Raw genomic sequence first — 16993 nt, 5'->3', positions numbered from 1 at the left:
CTGATCCTGGAAGAGTAGACTACAATGCCGGCTGTTCTGACTCAGACTGGAAGTACGTTTTCATTTAAAGGACTGATGCCACTGATGACTGAAACGCGAGTTTTGAGCAGTGTAGAGTAGTGCTTGTTTGTCATTTTTCCAATCACAAATGCAGACATGGTTTTAGGTTTATGTGGTGCGATGCAACGCAAAGCGTAAAAAAAAGTATAAGTCATTATAATCAGTAATTATGTCCTCACTGTATGCAACAAATGCTTAATGTTTTTGTCTCATCGCTCCGGCCGGGACAGGGCATCACAGTATGGTAGGGGTGTAACATTTCCGTCACACGCTTGAGGTATTCGGCCAATTACAACGCACTGGATAGCTGGCCAATCAGAGCACACCTCGCTTTTCAGAACGATGAGCTTTGTAATAATCGACGCGTTTCAGAAAGGCGGGGCATAGAGGAGAAACAATGTACAGTATGTGGAAAATAGTGTTTTGTTTTTTTACCTTAAACCGCATAAACACATTTCATTACACCAAATACACAACATTTTCTTTTTAGCAACATCACATGACCCCTTTAAGTAAAGATCATGTTCCATAAAAATATTTAGTAAATTTCCTACTGTAAATATATTAAAACTTAAATTGATTAGTAATATGCATAGCCAAGAACTTAATTTGGACAACTTTAAAGGCGATTTTCTCAGTATTTAGATTTTTTTGCACCCAAATATTGTCCTATCCTAACAAACCATACATCAATGGAAAGCTTATTTATTTAGCTTCCATATGTTGTACAAATCTCAATTTCGAAAAATTGACCCTTATGACTGCTTTTGTGGTCCAGGGTAACAAATGTGTTTACATTAGTGCTGTTAAAATTAGTGCATTAATGTATGTGATGAATTTTTTCCAGTTTAACGGCGTTAAAAATAATTTAACGCAGGGGAGGAGCTAGGTTCAGCCACCCCATTTACAACTGTCTCTTTTTTCTTGACAAGTATTGCATTTATTTAGACACAGAAAGTCTTTACGACCACATCAGACTTTTCAAACACGCACTCCAACTTCACCTCAGCGCTAGTCAAACGAGCGCAGAAACGTACAGGTGATGAGGAGCTTCAGTTGAACAACAGTGAACTGCGCTCAGATGAGATGTTGTCAGGCCATATGCCAGTAAAATCTAATTTTCCTGTCCTTTCAGCCGTTATATACTGTGCTCATAGTGCATGCTCTTTAATTATATGCGCGCTGTAGCCTGTATATTAAAGTGCGAATGAAACTACGAGCATGCACGTCAGATCTGTGTTACGTTCAGCAGTGGTAGCTCTTAAAGTAATAGCACCCAAATAACCAGCTGCAGCTCTTTATGTTATTTCCACAGTAATTTAAAGATTGAATGTGAAAGTGTTGCAATATAAAAATATATTCAAAAACTTTAATGGTAGGTGGGATTAAGCGTGATTAAGTTAATTTTTAATAGATTGACAGCACTAGTTTACACATACATACATACATACATAAAATAAAGTTAAAAAAACACTTTACTTTTTTTCAAATCACTTCTAACCTTTTGCTTAGACATCTCTTAGACGTAGCTTATCTGTGCCACTCTTCTTCACACATGAGGTTCATGAATGCAAAGAACTTGACAGATACAATCTCATCTGACCGTAACCATGAGCTGAACTCTCTGCACTGCTGACACACTGTTAACGCCAAATCTGTGTCAGGTACACCAATAATGCAGCATCTGCACCATTTTCTCTTGCGCAGCAGAAGCACGGTCATCAAGCAGGTCACAATTTATGACAAGTTTTTTTTGTTGATGCCAAATTTCAATTTGTGCAATTTGACAAGTTCAAAGATCACGGATCAAGCATCTGGCTGGCACCTTGCACAAAACTAAAGTTACACAGAGGTGAAGAAAGACCATAAAAGCGAGAGAGAGAGAGAGAGAGAGAGAGAGAGCGAGCGAGCGAGCGAGCGAAGCAGAGATGGAGGGACACAGCAAAACAGCAGGGGGAAAAAAAGGAGAGAGACATGGTTTCCACGGAGACGGACAGACGAGACTTTGCGGTTAGGAGTTATGCAACAGGCTGTTGCCATGGTAATGTGAAGGAGGGGGTGGAGACAGGCTGAACGTTGGTAGTGAATTTACACAATGCTCTGACAATGCCAGATACCCTCAGTGCAAAAGAGGGAGGAAAAAGACGCTCCAATGGCGTACCAAATAATAAAGATGTCTATAAATAAAGCTGGGGCTGCATGAAAACTGAAGGGAATGAATGCTGCATGTGAACATCCTGAAGACTGAACATCAGCACAGTAACAAGCACGGATGTAAAACACCAAAAAAACTCCCTACTTTAGTGTTGCTTGTGTGTAAACCCTCAGTGTGGCATCAGCAAAGTGTAGCTGAAGGTCTATGTGAAACAATCGGATAAGAGGGCAAAAGGAAACTACTCAAACAAGGCTTCAGCACAGCCGTTTAAACTTATGAAGACCATGATTTGGGTAAAGCTCATGAATCCTGTCAAGAACATGTTTAGGTTCAAAACAAATTAAAATGAAATAATAAAACAATTTAGTTTACCATTAGACTATTAAAAATGTTTGCATCATGATTGATTATTAGGAAAATTTCTTCACTCCAAAATCTCATTAACTTTTTTTAAATTTATTTATAGGTTCACATTTTATTTCAATAAAATGTGCAAATAATAAAAATCATAGTGACGTGAATCATAACCCAGGCATGTTCTTGGTTTTGTAAGATACCCATTTAGACGCGTAATGCAATATAGCATTATATGTGTTTGACATGTCTATTTGTGCATTCACAAGCAAGCTTCTCATGCTTAAAGAAAACCGAGATGCTTCTATTTCAATGCACCTTCTGAGGGTGAAGGCGCTTCTAAGACTCGTGCAAATGGGGCCGGGACGCCACAAGGTTGGATAATCCTTTCCTTTCTGTTCCTAACCCAGAACACCCGCACATTTACAGCTGTGCCAGTAAGAAGCTTTTCACATTCTTAAGAACACTAACTAGGTTGAACGGTTTCTGAACAAGGGGATCACACAAGCCTTACTTCACAAAACTAGCTGTTTAGAAATGTTAGGGGTGTAAAAGTCATCAGAATGACACTAGGGTTGCCAAAGTGTTAATAAACCATCGCTAAGGGGTTACGAATAACATTAAATTAACCACTGTGAATTGCAACGACTAAAACAGTGCTTTTCCACCCTCATTTGGGCATGTTCTTGGTGTGCCTTGCAAATACTACCAACAATGCAAATAAAAAAAATAATCAAGCACTCTGGCTTTCCTCTGCTTTCCTTCTCTCCCTCTGTTGCTGCTCCTTCTGACACCCTTTCCAGTCAGGCTGGTTCGCGTGACGGCGGATTGACGTCCTTGGCAGAAGGGTTGCTATGGAGACTGGCACCGTGGCAGAGTTTGGCATGGAGGCACGGCCCAGGCAGTATAGCCACACACAGTCTGCGCTCAAACAGCATGTGTGTGTAAACACAGGCATGTGTGAGCGTGTACATGTATTGACTAATATATTTGTATGTGCATTTGTGCGCACAAGATCTTGAGGGTGCATAAAAGAAACTGTAATTATCTGACTAGATCCCTCACTGCACGTACGTCTATCAAAACCTGGTGCAAATCAGGGTAGGCTTCGAGATTTCCCACAATGCATTAAAATGCCTTGTATTGACATGTTCATTTCTCTGGTAACCACAGCACACAGACAATAATATAAAACATTGGATATATCAGGAAATATTTTGTTCATCTGAATGGGGGAACATAGCTTTTATAATTTGTATTGATTTCATGAATATCTAGATGATAAATGCAATAAACTGATGGCATATTTACAAGCGAGCAGAATCGGGTGGTACGAGAGTAAACCTATAGGGTAAACGTACCTATGACCCCTTTAATATGATGCTATTTTAAAGATCATTATTTTGTGTATTTGGTGTAACAGAATATGTAAGACATCTTTTAATGTTCAAAAAACACATTATTTTTCAAATACTGCACATTATTGTAGGTGCTCTATGCCCCACCTCTCTCAAACACTTTGACAAGCGCAGTCTGCTCTGATTGGCCAGCTGACCCAGTGCATTGTGATTGGCCGAACACCACAAGAATGCGTCGGAAATGTAACTGACTCTTAACTTTTATAAAGAACATCTCTTTGGATTTGAGACTTTAGTCTTTGCTACTTTACAGATCTTCTTTATGCATCAAGAGCTTGTAACACTCCAAAGAGAAAAGAAACATTTTAAAATTGCATCATATGACCCCTTTAAGCTCACTAAAATCCAGTGGTGTATAAAGTACCTGAAAGCCATCCTCAAGTAAAATACAGATATCTTACCAGAAAATGACTTTGGTAGAAGTCACCGTTTAGAATATTACTCGAGTAAAAGTCTTAAAGTATGTGATATTTATTGTACTTAAGTACGAGAAGTTTTTTTTTTTTTTTTTTATCTTAAACGTACTTAAGTATTGAAAGTAAAAGTACAAGTAAAATGCAAAAGCAAATAAATATAAAAAAATAAAAAAAAAGTTCATACACAGCTTGAGTAGCAAGATTGTGTTCGGTTTTAACTCTTTCTTCCATTTTGTATTTTTGGGTGAGAATAAGAAGCACTTCATCCATTACTTGGTGTCTTTCATTCCAACATAAGAAATCATTTCTCTATAAAACTATAAAAAATAATTCCAAATATTTAAACAAATTAAACACTATAATTGTATCTCAATACTAAAATATCACTGCCACAAAATATCAATGGGCAAAACTGATTAATAATATGAGCAGGTAACAACAACAATGTACTGCAAAAACACAGTTAAAGTTAAGACAAGAAAGCATATAATATAATGGTGGTAGATCAAGAAACAAGTGCTCCAGAAATCCAATATTTTTTAAAGTCATTAAATTTTTTTTATTATAAAAAGCCTATAAAATTCTTAGCTATGAAAACCAGAAACCTACAATTCTCACAGGAATTTCGACTAGCACAAACAGACTCCACTTACTGAACTCAAGCTCAAGTGGACAAACAGTCATGATCTTAATTATTAATGTCATTTTGAACAATAATGAAGAGGTGCTATATGCACCGAGGGCACACAAGATCTCAATTTACTCCAGCCATAGATACATGCCTCTGAATGAGTGAGTCAACCTGCTAAAGCAAACAGCCATAGAGAGATAAGCCTTTACACCAGACCTGTGTGACGCATTTAATTGTCGCGCTACAGGAAACTCTTGCCCTCAAACAATGTAGGAAAATTTGTATAATTACCTAATAAGCAGAAGAACTGGGGTTATATTACTAAAAGCATAATATAACTATCAGTAACATTTTGGAACAGCATAAAATTTCAATTATGCATGTTCAACATTTATGGTTTTAAAATTGTGGCATTAGCATTTCCCTGGTAACCACAGAGAACAACGTAAAATAGATATATCAGTGAATAATCTGGACATCTGAATGGGGCACTCCTTGCTTTTACAATTCGTATGGGGTTTATGATTAACATCACCTGACCAAACCGGAAAACAGAACCCATCGCATCCGCTTGTCTGAGAAAGTGTTAACAGCAGTATGACCTGATGGCAATATCTATGGGCTTTCATGGTAATCAGCTAACCTAGTTGTTTTTATTGTTGCCGTTTTATTACATTTTATTATCAGAATGTTACTGAAGAGAAGAAAAAAAAATGTAGATATCAAAGTGATGGGCATCGGTTATGATCATCTTTTGGATCTCCTTTGAAGGCATCGAGTAAAACAGCTCCATATTTAATAAAGCACATTAAAAGACCCAATCTTTAAGCGATGCAACCTGTTTTACAGAAAATGGAATGTGAACTAAAGGCAAAAAACAGCAATAACTTTAAGATGAAACCAGAGAACTTTTAACAGAAATGTGAGAAATGCTTCTTGAGCAGCAAGGATTTCTGAAGGATCATGCGACACTGAAGACTGGAACAATGGCAATTAAGAGATAATTGGTAACATTAATCACAAAAAGGTTTTCACGTGTTAACATTGGTAACTACATTAGTTAAACTGAACTAACAATATATCTACAGCATTTATTAATCTTCGTTAATGACATGTTAGTGTCAACATTTACTAATACATTTTTTTTTAAATGTCAAATGTTAATTAAAAGGAATAGTTCACCCAAAAAATTAAAATGTATTAACTTACTCACCCTACATCCAAGATGTAGAGGAGATGGTTTCTTCATCGGAACAGATTACAGTGATTACATCACTTGCTCACAAATAGACCCTCTGCAGTGAATGGGTGCCGTCAGAATGAGAGACCAAACAGCTGATGAAAACATTTAGGGCTGTCGCGATTCGTCGATTTTATTTGACTATTCGATTTTTTTAAAACCTCGACTTCATTTTGCTCGTGTCGACTAACCGGCAAAATACCGGAAGTGGCGCATTTCACGGACGAGAATCCATAAAACACATTATTAGACTGTTTCCCCAAGGCTGCATGATATATTAAACCCATTTAAAAATCATAATTAAATGCGGTGCAGTTCTACAGTATATGCGCTTTAATTTTTTACATGCGTATAGGTTAAGTACGTGCATCACACAGAGGCTCCGTTCACAGTAGTTCCGCAGGAACTGTTATAATTTACATGTGTGGAGCGTCTCAAACTCAATCTCTGCATGTTGTTGTGAGTTTGGGTTTATTATAACGTTCATCTGGGAACGCAATGTGCGCCATTTCATCAGATTTGTAAGGTAAATCATTTATAAATCTACGAATACATCGCGGTTTCAAAATAATTCTCAAACCCTTACTCGGAGTTTACACGTTTTGATGTCCACATATTCTTTTAATTACAGTGGCTATTGCATTTCTGTCCTAAAGAAATGGCAAAATATTAAAGATTAAGTGGACATTTTAATTAAATGGTGCTTGGTCAATATTAAACAAGTATTAGATCGCACAGCAATGTGTAAAAATAATCATCAGGCAGTTGGCGCCCCCTGCAGGCCTTTGTTGTAATGCGTAATGTACATTAGCTCTATTGTTTATAATACGTTATGTATTTTAACAGTTTTGTTTGCTTTTGATACTTTTATTTGAACTAACTATTATTGCCTCATTGCCATTATATATGTATTTTAAGTCATTTTAAAGGCTATTGTTCACTTACATCTATTTTTATTACCACAATTTTTTTTATTATAATTATAGGAAGCATCTCCAATTAATTGATTTTATTTAAAAAAAAAGTTTTACAAGTTTTTTTTTTCGTTTTTTTTTCCAGAAATACTGCACATTTACATTTTTCTCCTAAATAAATTCTAGTAAATAACATTTCTGGTAAAAACTCCTTTAAAAAGTGTTTTTTTATTATAATTTTAATATTAGTAGACTATAACATGTGGATATGTTGTCATTCTTACACTATAATACTGAACTTTGATTTCAGTAATTTGGACTATGAGATGGACACTTGCTTCTTGCACTTTTACTTTTTGCTTTAAAAAAATAATTTTATAGAAATTTGGATTTGAATTAAGAAAATATAGTTTAATAAAATATTCTTAAGTGAAATTGTTGCTTTTTTGCAGGAAATTAATCGATAGATTAATCGAAATAAAAATAGCCGTTAGTGGCAGCCCTAAAAACATTACAGTAATCTACAAGTAACCCACACGAATCCAGTCCATCAATTAACATCTTTTGAAGTGAAAAGCTGTGCGACAAATCCATTAAGATGTTTTCACTCCAAACAATTGTTTCCAGCTAAAAAGTCCTCTATCAATAATACTGCTTTCTCCAGTGGGAAAGTCATCTTGTCTGAATCAGGAGACAAATATGCAGAGATCAATCACTGTTTACAAGTGAAAACATTTCTAAACAAATGTATAGGACTTTTTCCACTGGAGGAAGTGTTATTATGGACCAGAAGCAATGTTTAAAAAGTTAAAATGCCTCAATGATGGATTTGTTTCTTAGAAATATGCAGCTTTTCACTTCACTGGAGTGGTGTGGATTACTGTGATGTTTTTAATCATACTCTCATTCTGACGGCACCCATTCACTGCAGAGGATCCATTGGTGAACAAGTGATGTAACGTTAAATTTCTCCAAACCTGTTCTGATGAAGAAATAAACTCCATCTTGAATGGCCTGAGGGTGATTAAATATTTTTGGTGAACTATTCCTGTAAATGTACTGTGACATAACATGATCAGACATTCTATTTTTATTGACTAACATTAACAAAGACAAATAAATGCTGTACAATAATATATTGCTCATTGTTAGTTTATGTTAGCTAATGCATGAACTATTGTCAACAAATGAGACCTTATTGTAAAGTGTTACCAGTTAATTACCAGATGTGTAAGGAACAAATGGCAGTCTACAGTAGGAGAATTCCAAAGAAGCTCTTATTCTGACAGTGCTACCACAAAATTCTAAAATCAAGCAATTTTACAAATTAAATTAAAGGAGAAGCCGCCCAATTAGCAGATGGATGCTTTTAAGACATTAGTGAAAGCAGTTTGTAGGAAAAATAAAAAAAAATAACACCCCCGGTGAATTTAAAGTCCAGACTGAAATTGAAGCTAGAGCATTATGTTCTGTACCTAACAGAAGATAATGTTTGGAAATGAAAACAATGTTTTATAATCTAGCTATTAAAACGGTTTCATGCACTTACTGACAAAAATACAAATAAAACAGCTGATATAATTAGCAACAGCACCGCCACGAGTTCCAATGTTTCCCACAAATATCTGCATTCTAAGTGAAGTAATTAAGAGATAAATTCACTTTTACTTCAGCATTAAGACCACAGCACTGAGACAAACTTTATGAAGTACATACAGAGGCAGGGTTATGCCCTCCAGAGCAAACACTAAGAGGAACCATAACTGGTATATATATATATAACTGGTCAGTCCTGCAGCATTCCTCCTCGTGGTTTAGAGACGCTGCCCACAGAGCCACTTCTGCAACACACCACATCAGTGTTGCGAAACTTTAGAGAATTAAACCAGCAAGTAACAACACATAGTAGTCAAAGTCAAAGGAACACACACAATCTCTGCCGATTTCAGAATCATTGATGCATAAAATCAAGTTACGTCCACGACAAATACAAACTGCTGACAGATATTATGAATCAACTGAACACCAACTAATAAATGCATCTGATCAGGGTCATGTGAGCTGAAAAGCAATTAAAAAAGACATTCGTTTGTAAAATTACAGTGACTTTTCATTCCTCTGGTAACTGCAGACAAGAGCATACAACAAAAGATATCAGTAAATAATTTTTACATCTGAATGGGGCACTTTTACAATTCATATGGTTTTCAGAGTGATCTTGGCGATGAACGCAATTTTTTTTTGTCAAAACCGACATTGAACAAATCCTAAACTTGAGTCTAAGGCAAAAACAAATTGCAATAACTGCGTATGAAATATAGTTGTTGTTTCCCCCCAACACATTGATAAAATGCGGTCAAAAATACTCATTGTTAGTTCATGTTAGCTAATGGATTAACTAATGTTACCAAATGAGACATTATTGTTAAGCGTTACCTTTTTTTTTTCCAACAATAATTGCCTTTAAATATCTAATAGTTAGGAATATATGGTCTAGCACAAGCTCAATCAAATGATTTGGTGATGCTTTGAGACGTGCATGTAATATTCCATAATAAACCCCACAGCATCTACGGGCTCTGTCATGGACACTATTTAGGCATGCAAAAATTATGCCAATTTCATTTTGTAATTGGAAGCCATTAGGGTTGGGCCGATAGACGATGCCATCGACCATCACAATGTTAAGCTGATACCATGATTCCTCCCCCCACCACCACCCCCTCTCCCGCAATCCGCCGCATCCCAGTTCCGTGTTCGGAAAGGAAATTAAGTGTGCTACGGAAACCCTAAAGGGAATAAATAGCCTACGAGATGGGAGGATAAAAAAAAATATTTCAATACTTTTTCTCGCAATTATATCGTTGGGTAAGTACTAAGTATAGGCGACTGTATATAAATTGCAACCGCTTTCGATTGTGCGCTCTCATTTTACTTTCACTTTCGAGATTCGCGATCACAAGGACACTATACTATGGAGCGGCAGTACTTAATCACACATTTGACAAGATTAGATGTTTGTCATTGGTGCTCAGGATCTGCAAATGATTCACCATCGTCCTATCAGACATTTCTCCATACGCCGTGTATGTGGTAAGTGAACGTTCATGTACTGTAATGCAACAGGCTACCGCTAGCAAGCGGCTAACCTTTTAGTGGCTCCGTATAACGCCTTATTTGTTTCATGCTTCGCTTTTATGCGCACACATACGGTTACAGGAATCACCGCTTCAGTGCAGCAGAACAGCAAAATGGACTGCAGCCTTTCGCCTCACTTTCTCCATTCCTAAATCCACTTACCCGCCCCTTCCCTTCCATTTCCTGCCCTCTCTTTGCTCATTCACTCGCTCTCTGGTTTAAAACTGAAACCCAGCCTGTTCCCAACCTTCCTCAGTAACACAGCTAAACTCCACATTCTCCAGCTATTACATCACAGGGGCCTCTCAGCGAATGCCAGGCCCGTGGATGCTATTGGAAGAAACTGACCCGCAGTTGCTGAAACGGTTTTGTGTTTGCAAATACAGAAAACAGATCCTGGATCATGGACGTCATCAGTTTAGAATATCTGTAGATGCTCTCGCAACGGTGAACGTGTGTGTACAAGAGAAGTATTCTAGGATTCAAGGAAATCGGCATCTGATTGTGATAAAACGGCCCATTGTTTGTGACTTGCATTACTGGTTTCCGAAAACCACTGCCAATGGTAACAGCGTGTCTTTCTTTTGCATAATACGGGGCAGGATAACGGCCACCCGAAATGCTTCCTCATGGACAGAGGGGTGTAATGCAGGATGCAAAATCCATTAGAACATCCAGAACTCTCAATCGGCAGTGCAGCATTTATATCAGAAGCACCTCTAGGATCTTTCTACACTATAATACTCCAAAAATGGGATCACCGCTGAGAATCTGAATTTTATCTAATAGTTCCTTTAATTCACTCTCAGTGGGATTCAAAGCATATTAGAGGATACTTGAGTAGCCGACGACATCAGCAGATCTTTGTAAGGATATTTCAAAATAGATGTCAGTAAAACTAGTTTGTGCACATTAAACATCTCAAATGACAGATCGTGTGATTTAATGCCGCACCAGGATGAAAACTATGAACAAAATTAATTTGATGCCAAAAATTGCTTTTTAATACCCATGTAACTTCTAAATCTAATGACTTGCTGCTATATTTTATTTGCACATAAGCAAATAGTTCTCAAATACTGAGAAACATTGTCATGTAAATATTATGTAATATTATGCAGACAAATGACAGCAACAGCAAAGTGCTAAGAGAGATACAATAAACATACCATGTGAATAAAGGTTATTTATTAGTATTTTGTTTTAATATCTTTGATTTAATTATTTGTCAATAAAACATTTTCAAACAATCATAAAAATTTATAAATTCATAAGAGTGAGAGTAAAAGACGGGGACATTATTGTTTATTTACTTAGCATTGAGTCTCTCCAAGTAGGTGACAAGGTAGCGTTAAATCACCATTCAACAGCCTCAAGCCACCACCGCACTGGCGTCTATTGGACTGCAGAAAGATACTAACTTTTCAATCTGCTACGTTACTGACTATACTGACAAACTATGCTGACACCGTGTATGCGCCGCAACAGGATGCGACAAAGCGACCGTTGAAAATCATTTGAAATTTGTGTCAGCACGTCATAAATAGAACGAGGCATCAGTTTACTGCATCCTGTGTAGACAACATCACTGATTATAATGGGTTCTATTCTACACCGGACGCAAGCGGTGCAACGCAACAAAATACAATAGAATTCTATTGTATTTTGTCGCGCCGCGCGATGTGATGTGAACGATGTGATAAGCATGAGTTCTGGGCCGGGGCGCGGCCACTATAAACAGCATTTACTGAGTGGCCACGATCAGCTCTGGTGGCCGTAACACAGGCTTTAATGTGCCGCAGACACGTGCCGTGATGCACAGATCAGCTCTAGTCTCTAACGTCACTGAATCTGCTGTTAAAAATGAACCAGCCATTCATCATATCATCATGCAAAACTAAGAATTAGAATCATTGTAATGTGACGATCAAATATAGGTGCGGGTGGGTGGTGGGCGGATAATTTGAAGCAGCGGACTGACGGACTCGGGTGAAGTTTGAGCTCATCCACGCATCTCTACACTACACTGACCTGGGTCGCCAGTAGCAAACAATAGAGGGCGCTCTGCTGGACAAACTAAGTAATTACATCATTCAAAAGCATTTCATCGGTGTTATATGTTCTGTAAAAAAAAAAATATTGGTGGCATAGTCGCCGATACCGATATATCGGCTAAACGATATATCGGTCAGGCTCTAATGAATATAACTAACACACCATATAACTAATACAAGGGTGCATCATTTAAGATGCCTACTGTCATGCTCGTCTCCAGTATAACAGTGTATTGGTATTCTGCTCTGTTGATGATTATTAATCAAGAATCTTCTTTACTCCAACTCTTTTGCAAAGGCTGTTGTCAGTCAAAAGCAAGGCTGCACAAAGGCTTCAGTACTGTTACAGCCTGTTCAGCACAACATGTTACAGGCCTACATGTCCATATGACAGTCAACCCAGGGTGGCTTGTTCTACTCTGTAGCTGTTGGTGTGGGTGTGAACCATTCATTCATCCGTGCGAGAGGAGCAAAACTAGGCCTGCCAGCGATGAGCTCATTCGTTTAGCCAACGGACTCCTCTCACCAGAACAGATGGGCCATCAGACTGCAAACTTGAGCCAGCAGTCCCTCAACTGTAACAAAGCTAGCTTGAAACTTCACCACAACACTTCTCCTTTGTTATACAACTTCAAAACCAGTGTATAAATCTGTCTGTATACAGATTTGATTTACAAATTGGAGAACATCTGCCAAGTCTTGGGAAGCTAGTGAAACATTTATATTTGGAAAATGATGCTCATCCACTTTAGTATATCTAACCAACGTTTAAAGTTAGGGCTGTAGGTCCAACTCGAGCACTATCAATTTCAACTGTTTTTTCGTGGGCAGATCCAACAGTGCCTCTTGTTCCTACTAGTTTTGCACAACCTTGGGAAGCTCGCACCCACGCCGTCCTGGAGAGCTCCGAGCAAATTTCACATGTACACCTCTATTAAGTTTTGATCCATGCCTGATGTCTGGTCTTAGCTAAAACAGTCCGATATCTTGGGATTTACAGACTGGAACTGCCCTACAGATCATGCACGAGTGCATCAAGAAAAATTTCTGCAAATCTGTATTAAATCAATATAACATGATCTAAAAATCATTATAGTAGTAGTAGTAGCATTGTTATGTAATATATACAACTTAATCTATTTAGATGATCTGAATTTAATTGCAATGCCATAGAGTTAATACAACATAAAAAGCTAATGCAACAAAATATTCTTGAGAGACAGAACAATAAATAGCCTAAATTAAATCTGCAAAGCAAATGATTAAATAATGAATCACCAACTCATGATTAGAAGTGCTTTGACAGATGTTAGACTCAGTGTGAACTTGTCTCTGTTAATGCACATCTAAAACCAAGCTTAAAAGTCCAGCATAAAAATTAAAAAAAAGTAAAGTGCATGCAACTGGTTTCAAGCAGAAGCAGCATGAGAGATGATAACGAGAGATGTGGGGGTCTGGTGCACTGCGCTGTGATTGAATGAACAAATCCAAGCAAGCGACAAAAGGAAACAATTGTAAAACAACTGTAACAAAGCGTAACGTGTTTAGCATCTTACCAAACCATGCCGTATGCGCCTTCTCCGATGTACGAGAGGTTGCTGTAGCGCGGCCCGACGTCGAAAGCCTGACCGCGGACCATCTCGGCACCGGATCCGGGGTTCGAGCCGCCGCCAGCAGGGGCAGATACCGCAGCTGTCGCCATTGCTGAGAAACTGAGCTGCCTTTACACGCACTACAAACGCGCTTTTCTTACCCAAAGCAGCTTGTGAAGCTCGGGAAAAGCTCTTAGGCTGAAGAAAACTCCGCAGGAGGCAGGATAAGCGACGTGGTTAAACTAAACCGAAGTCTTCGCGTCGGAGTGAAAGGAAAGGAGCGGCTGAAGTGTTGTGTTGACTGGCATATATTTATATATAGTGATAGCAATCTGCGCGGCGGCAGCGGCAGCGAGAGAGCGCGAGAGCGTTGCCGCAGGAAGTAACGGAGCAGATCACGTGGGCAGGCAGAGAGTGGTTACCATAGAGATAGAAGTTACACTTCATTTCTCCAGAGGTTTAAAGCTGCTTTAAGGCGAGGAGAACCTGTTGATAAATCGGGATTTTTGATGGGTAGGTCCAATACATAGGTACAATGGTTGCAGATAATATTGTGAATCTGCTTATTAGGAAATTATAAACAGATGTATCATGTTTCTTCTATTTGTATCAGTTTAAACAATAAGGCCTATAAATGAGCTCCACGGGTGACAGACAATTAGTTCTCTATTATAAAAAAATGACAGGATAAAAATCACGTCTGGTTTATCATTTGATTTGTGCTCTTGTGCGAAATGTTAAATATAAACTGAAAAAATGGTGTAAGATATACAAACAATTTTCACTCAGAAAAAGCTAGTACATTTCACAAATAACGGCAAGTAACATTGACACTCCATTAATCTTTTTATTTATTTACAGCTTCAAAAAAAAAAATCATTTTTATATTGTAGCAGAACTGGTGTTAATCTGAATCAGCAGGTTCTTTAGTTTATTTTTATTTACAGCATATTCTTAAAACGCCAATATTAATGTTAGGAAACCTAGAAATATGTGCTGTTTTATTTATGATGGTTTCCCTGATGAACCTGCTGGAAAAGGGGAAAAAAAACTCTGAAACCTCTAAAAACTGGACCAGCAAACGTGGTTTGTTTACCACCACCATCATCATCATCATCATCATCATCAGGCTACTGAATGCATGTTTCTCGTGTATCCAACAAACATGTCAACTGCTTTAGTACTTCGCCATTTATTTGAAGGTTTGATTGCATAGTAAAATATTCAAGTATGGCTACACTCATACAAAAGATACAAAACTGTCACTGGGTCTTTCAAAAGGTAGTAATATGTACACTTAAGGTACTATTAAGTACTAATATGACCCTTTATATTAAGGTACTATCATATTCCATTTAAAGGGGTCATATGATGCGATTTCAAGTTTTCCTTTCTCTTTGGAGTGTTACAAGCTGATTGTGCATAGATAAGATCCCTGAAGTTGCAAAGACTAAAGTCTCAAAACCAAAGAGATATTCTTTATCAAAGTTAAGACTCTGCCACGCCCCCCTAAAACGGCTCGTTCTAACACGCCCCCACATGTCTACCTCACTATGTGGGAATATTTGCATAATGCCGCCCAAATGTGCACGCAAAGAAAGAAGGCGTGGTTTCAGTAACCGCAGTTAGTGTTGAAGCAGCATGTCAGGGAGACGCTGTGTTTCTAGGCGAAAGCAAAAGCACTTTATTTGGCCTTCCGGAAGTAGATGCATTTAGGAATCTTTAAGATCACTTACAGCAGAACAGCAATGCACTGGGTCAGCTGGCCAATCAGAACAGACTGCGCTTGTCGGAAGGAGGGACTTTGCAGAAAACGAAGCGTTTGAGAGAGGCGGGGCATAGAGGACCTACAATAATGTACAGTATTTGAAAAAGAATGTGTTTTTTGAACATTAAAGCATGTCAACATATTCTGTTACACCAAATAATGATCTTTAAAAGAGCATCATATGACCCCTTTAAGGGTAAATAAAGTACAAAGATGTTGGCCTACCTATTATAATCAGTCGGACAAATCTTCTCATAGGAGAGTGTAAGTGTGAAAAGGAGACCATGGTAAACTAAAGTGACTAGAGACAGCTAAACTAACACTGTCAGCTGTGGCAACTATTAGTGCAGTAACAAATCCAGACACCAAACTGATGTGAAAAGTACTTTATTCACATTATATCAGATTTAAGCCCAATGCTTGTGTCACTGGTTATAAATCCACAAAAAGTTGCATTAAAAAACTGCAGGAACATACCACAGGACAGCAATCGCATTCGGCTGTTTATCAGACGTTGACAAACATTACAACATGCAAGAACATTTAGGTAGAAGATTCACTGTAGTATTGTACACTCGGTGTGGAATTATTTGTATTATTTGATCCAGTATAAAACCTTACTTGCACACAAGATCAGCAGTAGAGGTAAATGATATGCAAAATTAGGTCTGAAAAGAGTCAGCTCACTTCGGTTTATCAGTTAAGTTGCCTGTACTGTACAAAGATGATTCTAAAAAGTACATAAAGATAAGGCACTTTATCATGAACTATTGAGAGCTGTTAAACCCATGTGTTCCCATGATTTATGTTCACTTTTTAGTACAAACAGCAACAATTACAAAATGTCCTGTGAAAAAATTAAAATACTGCAGGCGAAAAGTGTATAAAAATGCACACCAGCATAAAATCTAGTAATGCATACGATAATGATCGTTCCTTTCTACTGGACAAAAACACAGAAGTAGTTCAGTGCTCGAACCCTATGAAAATCCAACTTTTAATACTAAGTACAAAGACACAGTCAAGAGCAAAACACATTCTGAATGAACAATGTCATTTGGCACTAATGTGAACGTAAAGGAATAGTTCACCCAGAAATGAAAATTCTGTCATCAATTACTGATAGATATTCTGAAGAATGTTTTAGCTGTTTTTTGTGTCCATACTATAAAAGTCAGTGGGGTCCAAAAAACATTTTTCAAATGATCTTCTTTTGTGTTTCACAGAAGAAAGTCATACTGGTTTCGAGTAAC

The 16993-nt window shown here is 37.7% G+C and overlaps 1 protein-coding gene across 2 annotated transcripts in view; it reads right to left on the bottom strand.

Moving 5' to 3' along the window:
• Positions 1 to 14448, bottom strand: part of LOC107599134 (mitogen-activated protein kinase 1-like) — a 28518-nt gene extending 14070 nt beyond the window's left edge. For both annotated transcript variants that reach the window (XR_001610636.1, XM_016290633.1), the window contains exon 1: positions 13937 to 14448. Coding sequence is in view for 1 of the 2 variants with exons in the window: in XM_016290633.1 (XP_016146119.1) it covers positions 13937 to 14082 (146 nt within the window). In the remaining variant the exon portion in view is untranslated. The remainder of the gene's footprint in view (positions 1 to 13936) is intronic.
• Positions 14449 to 16993: the final 2545 nt, after the last annotated feature.

The sequence above is a fragment of the Sinocyclocheilus grahami genome, unplaced genomic scaffold, assembly GCF_001515645.1.
Source record: "Sinocyclocheilus grahami isolate Dianchi unplaced genomic scaffold, SAMN03320097.WGS_v1.1 scaffold261.1, whole genome shotgun sequence".
NCBI lineage: Eukaryota > Metazoa > Chordata > Actinopteri > Cypriniformes > Cyprinidae > Sinocyclocheilus > Sinocyclocheilus grahami.
The sequence above is the reverse complement of the archived record's forward strand: the minus strand, read 5'-3'. Positions and strand labels throughout refer to the sequence as shown.